This window comes from Diospyros lotus, chromosome 11, assembly GCF_014633365.1.
Source record: "Diospyros lotus cultivar Yz01 chromosome 11, ASM1463336v1, whole genome shotgun sequence".
NCBI classification, from domain to species: domain Eukaryota; kingdom Viridiplantae; phylum Streptophyta; class Magnoliopsida; order Ericales; family Ebenaceae; genus Diospyros; species Diospyros lotus.
The window spans coordinates 12,733,416-12,745,784 of NC_068348.1; the positions used below are offsets into that span (position 1 = coordinate 12,733,416).

Consider the following 12,369-nt stretch of genomic DNA (forward strand, 5'->3'; position numbering starts at 1 on the left):
CCACGTTGGATTTCCCCTTTACCCTGCCTTGGGGGAGAATGGCTTTGTATAGAGAAGGACGAGCTATCAAATAATACAGCCGGTCCTTAGCACTCTTGAAGGAGAAGAGAAATTTGATAAGTTTTGAAGATGGGGGAGGAAGTTTATTCTTAAGAAATAAAATGGCCAGGGAAGTGAGTTGGGTATACGAGTTCGGGGTCAACTAGAATGGTGTGAGCTTGAGCTCGTTCAGAAGATTGAGAAGGTACGGTACGATGAGAAATCTAAACCCAGAATTGAGGTGTTGGCGCTAATGGCTATGAAGCCAGTTGGGGGGTAGGCCGCATGGTAGTTTGGAGAGGGGATAGATACTCGACACTCCTTCGGGAGATGAAATTCTAGGATGTAGGTCACCACCTCGTGGAATTTGGCTTTGGAGGGGTGTCACTTAAAGACCTCACACCCCATACTTCCCTTAGCGATCTTCTCACTAACAATTGGAACAGATTCTGAAGACATCACTTTCGCGACCTCCCGAGCTTGTGAGCTTGTTCCTTCGATGTTATGTATCTCTATCACGAGGCAATCTTCAGAATTAGAGGTATCGTCTTCTCCTATGATATGGTTGCAGTGCTTTTGACATGAGTTCCCTTGAATATAATTGGACATCTATAGAAAAAGAGAAAACAGTCAGGTCGCATGATGCGTACCAGACCCCAAAGAAATGGAAAAGCCCTAAAAATGCTCCCTATTTGATAGGCCATGCGCTTTACAATAGGATGCCGCCTAAGGCGGAGGGGCTACAACTACAAGCCCAATACTCCATGGAAGACTAATCCTACGGTCTTTAAGCCCAAAGGCTCAGAGAATTCCTAATGAATCGATTCAAATTGATGCACCAGAAAATGGATGCGACACCGATAAGATCGGGAAGACCAAAGATGTGACGTCCCGTTCTCACTTACGAGTGCCACTCGTGAACAATTACCCGAATTGTCCACCTGCTCGGCCTTTGGTGAAGGGCGGACCATGTTTCAAGACGAAATGCCCTAGGTGGGACTAGGCTCATCCTTCCCTTCCCTCAACCCCAGGATTCACTAGCAGAATTAGGCTTAACCACACCACACTTGGCTGAAAGGAAATCTCATTATGATGCCCAATCGCCATTCTCATATTTATATTAAATTCTTTTTCCATCCAAGAATTTCACCGGGCACAAAAAGTTCTCCATTTCAATCCATACATTGATTGATTACCAATTTTGGAGGAAAAACTTAAAAATTTTCATTTTTCAAAATTCGACATTTATCTCCAAAAATACCCAAAAAATTCCTTTATTTTGAAAATTCCTCTGGGGTCCAAAATCAATTAAGAAATACCCCAAAATCCCCTAAAAATTCCAAATTTTTGAAAAAAATTGGTCGGTGGGGCTTGCTGGCACGCCCGGGGCCCACGGTGCGCTGGCAATGGGCTGCGCACGCCTGCCGCGCACCCTCACCCCAGCGCCCACGCTCGCTGCTGCCCGCTATGGCCCCCTACGGGCCACGCGCGGGCCCCGGCAGCTGCTACTGCTGCCTCTACAACTTTTTCTTTTTTTCTTTTTTTTTTCCTTTGGGCTTTGAACCCATATTTTCTAGAAATTACACCCCCAATAAAAGCACTTAAAATCTCCACATTTCCAATGAAAATCCACATTACTTTACTTCTTTGGTGCTTCCACAACACACACCAAAAATGAGATTTTCACCACAACTTAGGCTTCAACATGCCATAAACCAATTTCTCATTTTAAAATACAATCAAACACTCCTAAAAGAAAATAAACCCATAGACTTAGGCTTTAACAAGCCATTACCAACGAAATAAATTTATATCTCATAAATCAATACAATAAAATAGGCTTCCATAAGCCATAAACTATTCTTGGATCTTCTTTTCCATGCTTCCACATGCCATTCCACCATTGCTTTGATTTTTCCCCATGCTTTAACAACCTATAAGTGAGGGTGAAAACTTCATGAGCTATTAAGCTCAATAAGGGTGCAATGGAAAATAAATATGAACATAACGAGATTATATGATGCCAAATGAATGCAAGTGTGGCTAGGTCTCTTTGCCCTCACAACCCACCAAGGTTAGAGGCATCAACCCACCATTTCAACCATGTTCCCAAACTACCCTATGGCCATAAGTCTCATGAACATAATAGAGCATGCCAATGCAACATACATATTTATGAACCATACTTACAACACATTGCAAGGCCACCCTCCCATGGGGCCATCCCTTACCTTATTCTTTTCTTTGAAACTTCAAGACCCTCCTAGCTTCATTTCCCACTTTTCTCCTTAAGAGCTCCTTGAACAAGATTTAAAGAAGCTAAGCTACCATTCAAGAGAAATAAAAAGATTACTAAACTAAGGAAGAACCCTCACCTTCATCTTCTTCCTTTTCTTTTCTTCTCTTTTCTTCACATTAGAAAGCTTCTCCCCTTTCTCTTACTTTCAAATGGAAAAAGGGAGACAAGTCTTCCTCACTTGCCATTATATACTACCATTTTTCATTTTCAAGAATGGATCTCTACCATTCATTAAAAGCACAATCCATGTGCTTAAGGAGAATTAAATCTCCACCTTCCATTTCAAATAAACAAATCTTCTCTCTTGGAGAAAGCACAATCCATGTGCTCTTTATCTTGATTAATCTTACCCTTTGGATTTTATTCACTTTTCAAGAGAAGATCTACACCTTCAATTTAAAGCACAATCCAAGTGCTTTTGGAAGCTTTAATCCCAACCACTCATCTCTTAATATTTGACAATCCATGCCATTTCTTCTCTTTAAATTCCCACCTTTGGATTCATTCTCTTTTCGAGAATAGATCTCATCCATTGGATTCTTGAATTTTTCATTTATTTCTCATTTACTTAAATGAGATTATTTTCACATCCATCACATTTGAGAGACATAAATCCTTACTTTTGCATTTAAATAAATCCCATATTTTCCAAAGCATTAATGGGAGACTAATTTCCCATTTCATTTGGATTTATTTAATTCACCATTATCATGCTCAACATTAAATGCTTAAAAAATTAATTAGGATTTCTTTTGCATTTAATTTAATTCCCTCTTTTAACTTGAACGACATTAAGCCATGTGTCACTCTAAGACACCAACCTTGGCTTCCAAGTTCTAATCTCATCCATCCATGTGGCATCACCACATTTATTCTCCAATATAGGGAAAATTAATTAATTAATCAAATAATAGAATATCCACCATTTTTTCCATTCTCTCAATTTAATTCCTTTATGGAATTTATTCTAAAATTACCAAAATACACTTTGTGAATTATAAATCCCACTTATCTCCACATAAATACAAAAATGGGAATTTAATTCACTTACATGCTTAATTCCACCTAGGAATTATTTCCCATTTATCAAAATACTCTTTATTGGACTTCACTATCCAAATTACCGAAATACCCCTCTCATAGGGCACCCTTATTCTCAAGGATCCATCACCTTCTCAAGGGTATTTTTGGAAGTTTTCTTCCTTTCTCATTCTCATAACACTAGGATTACTGGATGTTACAAAAGAACCATCGATGGCTAACCGACGATGGACAGCCCAAAGAAACCTCAAGAAACAGACAAGAGTAGCCAAAAGTTTACATATCAGAAAAACCTCTTGTCGATACTGAAACCCAAAAGCAAGCCTTGAATAGCAATGAATGCCTGAGCAACCGTAGTCGGGAAAGCTTTGTAGCAGAGAATGCTTTAGAGATGAAGAGAGTATAAGGCTAAAAAAAATTTCAAAGTGGCATGAGGAGGGAAAAGATAAAGCCCCTTGGTTATTTATACACCCAGCTCGAATGATCTCAACTGTTGAATCGAAATGGCTTGTGGCATGCCTTGCATCCACCAGTTGCATGACGGCTCATGGGCCCCACAATAGAAACTGTGCACTGTAATAGAGGACTGTGAACATTAAATGTGCCTCAGATAAGACGTGCAACGTGAAAATGCATGAATTAAAGCGATTGCGCAGAAGTCTAAAAGGAAAATTGACTGCTGGAATGGCTGGCATGCATTAGCTCCCAATTCGAAGATCACACCGCGAGCTGGGGGGCATGTGTTATGCATATTTTCCCCCACTACTCCTTATGGGCTGGACTTGACCCAGCGGGCAGACCCAATCGCCTCAAGCCCAGAAGGCCAAGCCGAGCTCGTCAGAGCAAGCTCACACATCGCTGAGATCCGAGCTCAAATTGTGAAACCATGTGAGCTTCCCGCAAGCTCCCAGTAAGGCTTCCAACGAGCTCTTAACGATATACTCAATGAGCTCCAATCAATGGTTCTAGCTCACTAGCCTAATTATATAGCTCACCGGTCAAGCTATTCAGCTCGCCTAGCAAAAAGATTACTGAATAACCAGAGGCAAGGACCCACTTACTTTTATGAGGCAAACTGGATCCCTGGTAAAACGGAGGCCCACTCTCGATTTTATGGAGATGATAAGGAAATCTTGTCCCCCAAGATATCATCTCTACACTTTTGTATTTTATGCAATTGTAAACATTCACTATAAATAGGGGTCAATAACACCATTGTAGAGGGAGGACACTGATAATACCATATTGTTACTCTGCCAGAATGCCCAGAGAACAGTCGTGGAAGTAGGCATCGTTCTAGTCGAACCACATAAAATTCCCTTATCTTTGCTTCTACTTAGTTCTTCCTCCTTGCATTTCGGCTGATTTCCTCATTGCGGGCCTATGAATCACGGTTGGCTGAATCTGAATGTCGACAAATTGAAAGCTCAAATAGGGTCTATTCTAAAGTAGGACTTCATTACTGGTAGAATTGCCCTGATATAATTGTAATTGTCACTCAGGGTCTTTCGGGGTTCTTAGAGGAGATGGAGAGATCCTTGTTGTAGACCAAAATGTTTGGTCAACGTCAAAGAGTTTGCGTGTGATAGAGCGCATATTTTCATATTATTTATCCCTCATATTTAGTCTTTTTGCACGTTAGTTGTGTCATTTTATTCATCTTGATTTTGTTTTATTTTATCTTATAGGAATTGGGCTTCACACTATTTTATCTTATTTTGGACAGATTTGGGCTTCCTGGGTCATGAGGAATTTTGATGGCAAGAAGGGAAACAAGGAGATTGGAGACAAAGAAGCAAAAGTGTGCTCATAAATTTGACCTTTTGTGCTTCTTTCAAGTTTTTGGCCAAGTTATAATCCCAGAACGTGAATGATGTCTTCAGAGATATTGTAGAGGACTTCTTGGGATTTCTGGAATGGTATGGTAGGTCCAAATCCAAGTTCGTTTGGGCCTCCAAACATCGCTTCAAAGTCGGGACTAGAAAGTTGGGTCAAATTAGGAAAGCTGCACAGATGCTGAATCTTTAAAAGGCGATAACTTGGGCGTCCGATATCCAAATCAAGTGATTTAAAATCCCAAATTCATCTAATCTTCCTGATCTACAATTCGAAATCGGCTGTGAAGTTACGGTAACTTAGGGTTTCCTCCTTAAGCTCTATTTAAGCACATTAAGTGGCTGATTTTCTGGGTGGCCGATTTTGGGATTCTTCTCACGATTTCAACCAAGAAGATGGAAGGCTAATTCGCTTGTGATTCGCTACATTCTCGTACCCCATGCCCAGTTTGAGTCTCGATCATATTGTTGAATCCGATTTGGAACTCGATTTTCATGTTTTAATTGATGATTTTGTTTCTTTTCCTTCTCTAAGTTTATGTATGTTTCTTTTATGCGATTGTGTGAATGCATGCATGATCTTTGGATGGTTTTAATTGACATACTCAGTTGAGGCTTTGATTAGAAAGAAACGGTATATTTGTATGAGCGATTGCTCGATTGGATTTAATCTTTTACGGTTGTAGAAGAGTTTTTCAAGTCAAAAAAAAATCAAACCAAAACAGATTGTTTTCATAAATGAGACAAGGATTACCGTGGTAAGGAGGTAGGTTTTATAGCAGGTTACGTTTTACTTCATCGTTGTTTCATTCTTGAACGTTTATATTTTAGTTTTCATCACAACCCCCCTCGTTTAATCTTGTTTTAACAGATCCGTTTGAGGTTCGTTGGGAGACGACTTTGGGTTGCACCCTTATTGAAAATCTAAATCATTATTCATCTAATCTATCGGTGTTCGACAGCACCGATCAGATTTTGGCGCCGTTGCCAGGGGAACCGTCAATCTTTTCTGCCATAACAAGATTTGTTTTCTATCTTTCTTTTCTTTTTAATTCTCTTTCATTCTTTATTGCTTTATTTTGTTGTTTCTTTGTGTCTTGCTCGTTGGTTTCTCTTTTCTTTTGTTTCTTTGTTGATTCTTTGTGTTTTCTTTGTTCATTCTTTGTGTTTTTCTTTTCGGTTTGCTTGTTTTCTATTTTTTGCCATAAACAGCACTGTTCATCGCCGATGACTATCTCGGAATGCCCTGATTTTTGGTTTCCAAAGGAATGGGGGTGTGGGGAGAAATAGTCACTTCTATGCAGTGAGGAGGGCGTATTTTGGCCAAAATCCAACGTTTAGACCACTTTTTGGGCCATTTTGTGTTTTCTTGGTGTGTATGTGATTTTTCCTTGTGTGTTTTGGTTTGTTTTTGTTCTTGTTGATACATAATGCATGACTAGATCATCTAAGGGTGACCTAATTGATTTAGATCCAGAAATTGATAGAACCCTTAGGCGACAAGCAAGAGAACTTAGATCTCAAGATAGGGCGGTGACTAATAGTGTCTTTCCCACTGTTTCTGATACTGTGTTTGAGTTCCAACCTAAACTGATCAATATGGCTGCCAATGAAAACAATGGCAATGAGAATGGGAATAATGGGAATAATGCTAACAGAACTATTAGAGAATTGGCTGCCCCTGATGTGCATTATCAACCCTTGTGTATTCAGTATCCTCAATTGCAAGTAAACTTTGAACTGAAATCTGGATTGATACATTTGCTGCCTAAGTTTCATGGTCTTGCAGGTGAAGATCCACACAAGCATTTGAAGGAGTTTCATGTTGTATGCTCCACCATGAGGCCGCAAGGGGTTGATGAAGAACAAATCAAGCTAAGGGCATTCCCTTTCTCTCTTGATGGAGCTGCCAAAGACTGGCTCTATTACTTGCCACCTGCTGCCATTACCAATTGGGATGGCCTGAGGAGAATATTTTTGGAGAAGTTCTTCCCTGCTTCCAGGATAGCAGCTATCTGGAAGGACATTTGTGGCATCTGACAGATAGATGGAGAAAGCTTGCATGAGTATTGGGAGAGATTCAAGAAGCTGTGTTCTAGTTGTCCTCATCATCAGATAAGTGACCAGCTCCTCATTCAATATTTTTATGAAAGTTTGCTTCCCATGGACAGGTACTTAGTAGATGCTGCATCTGGAGGAGCCTTAGTGGAAAAGACACCAGCTGCAGCCCGGGACTTAATTTCAAAGATGGCTCAAAACGCACAACAATTTGGTACCAGGTTAAACACTCCCATGAAGACTGTCAATGAGGTTGGTTTTGCTGCACCCATGGACCAAAGGAGAATAGAAAATAGGCTGGAGGAACTAACTTCAATGGTTCGCCAGTTAGCCCTTGATCAAAACCAGCCCCAACAGGTATGTGGCATTTGTTCATTATCTTCACATGTAACTGATCAGTGCCCACAATTACAGGATAACACAGAATCATGCAATGGAATCTTCCCTGGAAGACCGTTTCAGCAACAACCACAACAGAATAGGTATGATCCTTATGCTCCCACTTACAATCCAGGCTGGAGAGACCATCCCAACTTCAGATATGGGGGTGCTTCAACTCAACCATTCCAACAGAGGTTCAATGCACCGGGTCAGAGTAATGCCACACTAATGAAGCAACAAGCACAGACATTACCCAAGACAGAACCGAGCTTGAATGACATAGTGCAACAATTGGTTGCCAATACTCTCAAATTCCAACAACGGACTGACACCACCATACAGAATTTGGAGACACAGATTGGGCAGTTAGCAACTAACATAAATGAGTTAAGGAGTCAAGGCTCGGGTCAGCTACCTTCACAGTCAATATCCATTCAAAAGGGGAATGTGACTGCGATCATGCTGCGTAGTGGTAATGAAGTGGATGTTCCAGAGAAGGCACAAGAAGAAACTGGTAGAAAAGAAGAGCAGCAACCCTCCTCGATCCAAGAAGCCAAGCAGCCAAATTCCAGCTATCAAGAACAAGGAGAGTCTTCCAATAACCAACCCCTGCCATTCCCACATCGAGCAACACAAAACAAGAAAAGAGCAGAAAGTGGAAGTCAATATACCCCTCCTTGAAGCCATCAGACAGATCCCCAAGTATGCAAAATTTCTCAAAGATTTGTGTACGCACAAGAGGAGATTAAGAGGGAACGAACAAGTCAACCTTGGGAGGAATGTTTCAGCTTTCATACAACCTGCCATGCCAAGGAAGTGCAAAGATCCAGGGACGTTTTCCATTCCTTGTATTATAGGAGACATGCAATTTAGTAATGCCTTGCTAGATTTAGGTGCATCCATTAATGTTATGCCTAACTCTATCTATGCTTCTTTGCAGTGTGGTCCTTTGAAGCCAACAGGAGTGGTTGTCCAGCTAGCTAATAGAAGCACAGCCTACCCCTCTGGAGTCTTGGAGGATGTCCTGGTTAAGGTTAAGGATTGTATCTTCCCTGCTAATTTTTATGTTTTAAATATGGAAGATGACAATTTGCATGAGCATGCACCTCTCATCCTAGGTAGACCATTTTTAAAAACTGTAAGGACTATCATCAATGTGCATGAAGGTACACTTTCCATGGAATTTGCTGGTAGCACAATTCATTTTAACATACTTGATGCCATGAAATGTCCCCCTGAAGATCATTCCACTTTGCAAGTTAACTTAATTCAATTGTTGGTTGATGAAGCATGCACTAAGTCTTGTGATTTGATTGATGCATTCCCCACTATTCATGACCTTCCAGATTCCTTCATCTATCATGATTGTAGTAATGAGAGTGATCCATGTGATGCATGTTCTGAGATTGCTGCATTTCTAGATAATCATGATTCTAATATTCAAATTGAGCATGCACAATCTGATTCTTATACTTCTCCTGGGGAGGATAGTGTTTCTGCTAACCATGTTGAACAGGTAGACAGTACCCTTGAGATAAAGGCAAGCAGGTTAGTCCCTTCATTCCAGCAGCCACCATCCCTTGAGTGCAAGCCTTTGCCCAAGCATCTCAAGTAAGCCTTCTTGGAGGATGGCGAGAAGCTGCCAGTCTTCATCGCCAATAACTTGCAGCCTGACCAAGAGAAAAGATTGCTGGATCTACTCAGGAGGAACAAACGAGCAATAGGCTGGACCTTGGCAGACATACCAGGTATTAGTCCTTCTTTGTGCATGCACAGGATTCATTTAGAGGAAGGAGCCCGACCAGTGAGGCAGCCACAGAGGAGACTCAATCCCACCATCCTAGATGTGGTCAAGAAAGAGGTAAGTAAGTTACTTACGGCTGGTATCATTTATCCTATATCTGATAGCAAGTGGGTGAGTCCAGTGCAGGTTGTCCCCAAGAAGACAGGTTTCACAGTGGTAGCTAATGAAAGAAATGAGCTAGTGCCCATGAGAGTGCAGAACAGCTGGAGGTTCTGCATTGACTATAGGAAGCTCAACCAAGCAACCAAAAAAGATCATTTTCCCCTTCCATTCATCGACCAAATGTTGGAGAGGTTAGCAGGTAAATCTCATTATTGTTTTCTTGATGGCTTTTCTGGTTATTTTCAGATATGCATAGCACCAGATGATTAGGAGAAGACCACCTTCACTTGTCCTTTTGGCACTTTTGCCTATCGAAGGATGCCATTTGGCCTATGTAATGCTCCAGGTACGTTCCAGCGGTGCATGATGAGTTTATTTTCTGAATTTCTTGAGCATTGTATGGAAGTATTCATGGATGACTTTTCTGTTTATGGCACCTCATTTGATGACTGCTTGGTTAGCTTGGGTAATGTTTTGGAAAGGTGTGTTGAGAAAAACCTTGTTCTGAATTATGAAAAATGTCACTTCATGGTTGAGCAAGGCATAGTCTTAGGTCATGTGATCTCCAAACAGGGTATAGCAGTCGATAGTGCCAAGGTGGATATCATTGCTTCTTTACCTTACCCCGCGTCTGTGCAGGAAGTTCGCTTTTCCTTGGCCATGCAGGGTTTTACAGGAGATTCATCCAAGATTTCAGTAAGATTGCAATTCCATTATCCCACCTCCTCCAAAAGGATGTGGATTTCAAGTTTGATGAACAATGCAAGCAAGCCTTCGAGAAACTTAAGAGGCGATTGACTTCTCCACAGATCATCTAGCCACCCAACTGAGAGTTGCCCTTCGAGCTCATGTGTGATGCTTCCAACTTTGCAGTGGGCACCATTCTCTCTCAGCGGGTGAATAAGAAGTCACATGTCATTGCCTACGCCTCACGTACCCTGGACAGTGCTCAAGCCAATTACACCACGACTGAAAAAGAGCTCTTAGCCATTATCTTTGCTTTAGATAAATTTCGATCATATTTATTGGGATCTAAAGTTATTGTGTTTTCTGATCATGCAGCCCTGAAGTTCCTTCTGAAGAAGCCCGATGCAAAACCTAGGCTTATACTCCAAGAATTTGATATTGAGATCAAAGACAAAAGTGGAGCTGAAAACTTGGTAGCCGACCACCTGAGCCGGATACCTGCTTCTCCTGACTTGTCTGACATGGATCATCTGCCTATCAGAGATAATTTTCCATATGAGTTGCTTTATCACTTACATGGTACTGAACCTTGGTATGCTGACATGGTAAATTTCCTGGTTGCTTCCGAATTACCTGCACATTTTAAGAAAGCACAATTAAATAAATTTAAAAGCGAAGCCAAGTACTATGTATGGGATGATCCATATTTGTGGCGCTTGTGTAGTGACCAAGTCCTTAGGAGGTGTGTCCCTGATCATGAATTTGCATCTGTCCTACATTTCTGTCACACTCTTGCATGTGGTGGTCATTTTGGTCCGCAACGTACTGCTAGAAAGGTCTTAGATGCCGGGTTATATTGGCCATCCCTTTTTAGAGATGCATATGGATTCTGTAAGAACTGTACATGTTGCCAACACACAGGTTCAATTTCACGCAGAAATGAAATGCCTCAGAAACCTTTATTATTTTGTGAGATATTTGATGTATGGGGCATTGATTTCATGGGTCCTTTTCCTGTCTCTTTTGGTTTTGTGTACATTCTTTTGGCTGTGGATTATGTTTCAAAATGGGTGGAAGCTAAAGCCACCCGGACTGATGATTCTTTTGTGGTTGCAGATTTTGTTAGATCTCATATTTTCTGCAGGTTTGGCATTCCCAGGGCCATCATTAGTGATCAAGGATCCCACTTCTGCAACAAAAAGATGCAATCCATGCTCCGAAAGTATGGAGTTTTACATAAAGTGGTGATGCCCTACCATCCACAGACCAATGGGCAGGCTGAGGTTTCAAACAGAGAGATCAAGCACATTCTAGAGAAGACAGTCCAGCCCAACAGGAAAGACTAGAGCCAAAGGTTGGAAGATGCACTTTGGGCCTACCGCATGGCCTACAAGACCCCGATCTGCATGTCCCCATATCGACTGGTCTTTGGAAAAGCATGTCATCTGCTGGTAGAGATCGAGCATAAGGCCTATTGGGCGGTGAAGCAATGCAACATGGACATGAAAGAAGCTGGTTCCCAGCGGAAGCTTCAATTGCAAGAACTTGAGGAATTGAGGTTAGAGGCATATGAGAACTCTAGGATCTACAAGGAAAAGACCAAAGCTGCACACGACAAATTAATTGCCAAGAAGGAGTTCAACGTTGGCAATAAAGTCCTCCTCTACAATTCACGCCTAAAGCTGATGCCTGGTAAGTTGCGTTCTAGATGGGTTGGTCCTTTTGTGGTTACTCATGTTTTTCCTTATGGTGCAGTTGAGATTATGGACGAGTCGACTACGAAGAAATTCACAGTTAATGGGCAGAGGCTTAAGCATTTCTACGAGGGCTTTACAGAACACACAGTGGAGGAGCTATCTCTCTTGGACCTTCCCTCGACTTGATACCACCAGGCTGTTTCTCTCTCCTTATTTTTCTTACTTGTCCTATACCTGATTCTTGCTGCATGCTTACATTGAGGACAATGTAATGTTTGAGTGTGGGGGGGAGTTTTAGAATAGAAGTTTCTTTTCAAAAAAATAAAAATAAAAATAAAAATAAATAAAAAAGAAAATAAAGAGGCAAAATGAGGTAAATTGAGTTTGAAAGAATTTGGCATGATTAGAAAGTCGATCTTATCTTTT

The 12,369-nt window shown here is 41.2% G+C and overlaps 1 protein-coding gene and 1 non-coding gene across 2 annotated transcripts; one reads left to right on the forward strand and one right to left on the reverse strand.

Moving 5' to 3' along the window:
• Nucleotides 1-7,227: 7,227 nt before the first annotated feature.
• Nucleotides 7,228-7,331, reverse strand: LOC127813817 (small nucleolar RNA R71). Its single transcript, XR_008026222.1, has one exon. It is a non-coding gene; the product is annotated as a small nucleolar RNA R71 (small nucleolar RNA).
• A 4,411-nt stretch (nucleotides 7,332-11,742) lies between these two features.
• LOC127812724 (uncharacterized) lies at nucleotides 11,743-12,129 on the forward strand. Its single transcript, XM_052353248.1, has 2 exons — nucleotides 11,743-11,938; nucleotides 12,002-12,129. Exons 1-2 carry the CDS (start codon nucleotides 11,743-11,745, stop codon nucleotides 12,127-12,129), a joined length of 324 nt encoding a protein of 107 aa, XP_052209208.1.
• Nucleotides 12,130-12,369: the final 240 nt, after the last annotated feature.

Excerpts from the sequence above, each read along its gene's own strand:
- LOC127812724 (XM_052353248.1), top strand. The coding sequence starts at position 11,743 with ATGGACATGAAAGAAGCTGGTTCCCAGCGGAAGCTTCAATTGCAAGAA. Across the intron at positions 11,939-12,001 it reads ACGCCTAAAGCTGATGCCTG|TTGAGATTATGGACGAGTCG; the intron begins GTAAGTTGCGTT and ends CTTATGGTGCAG.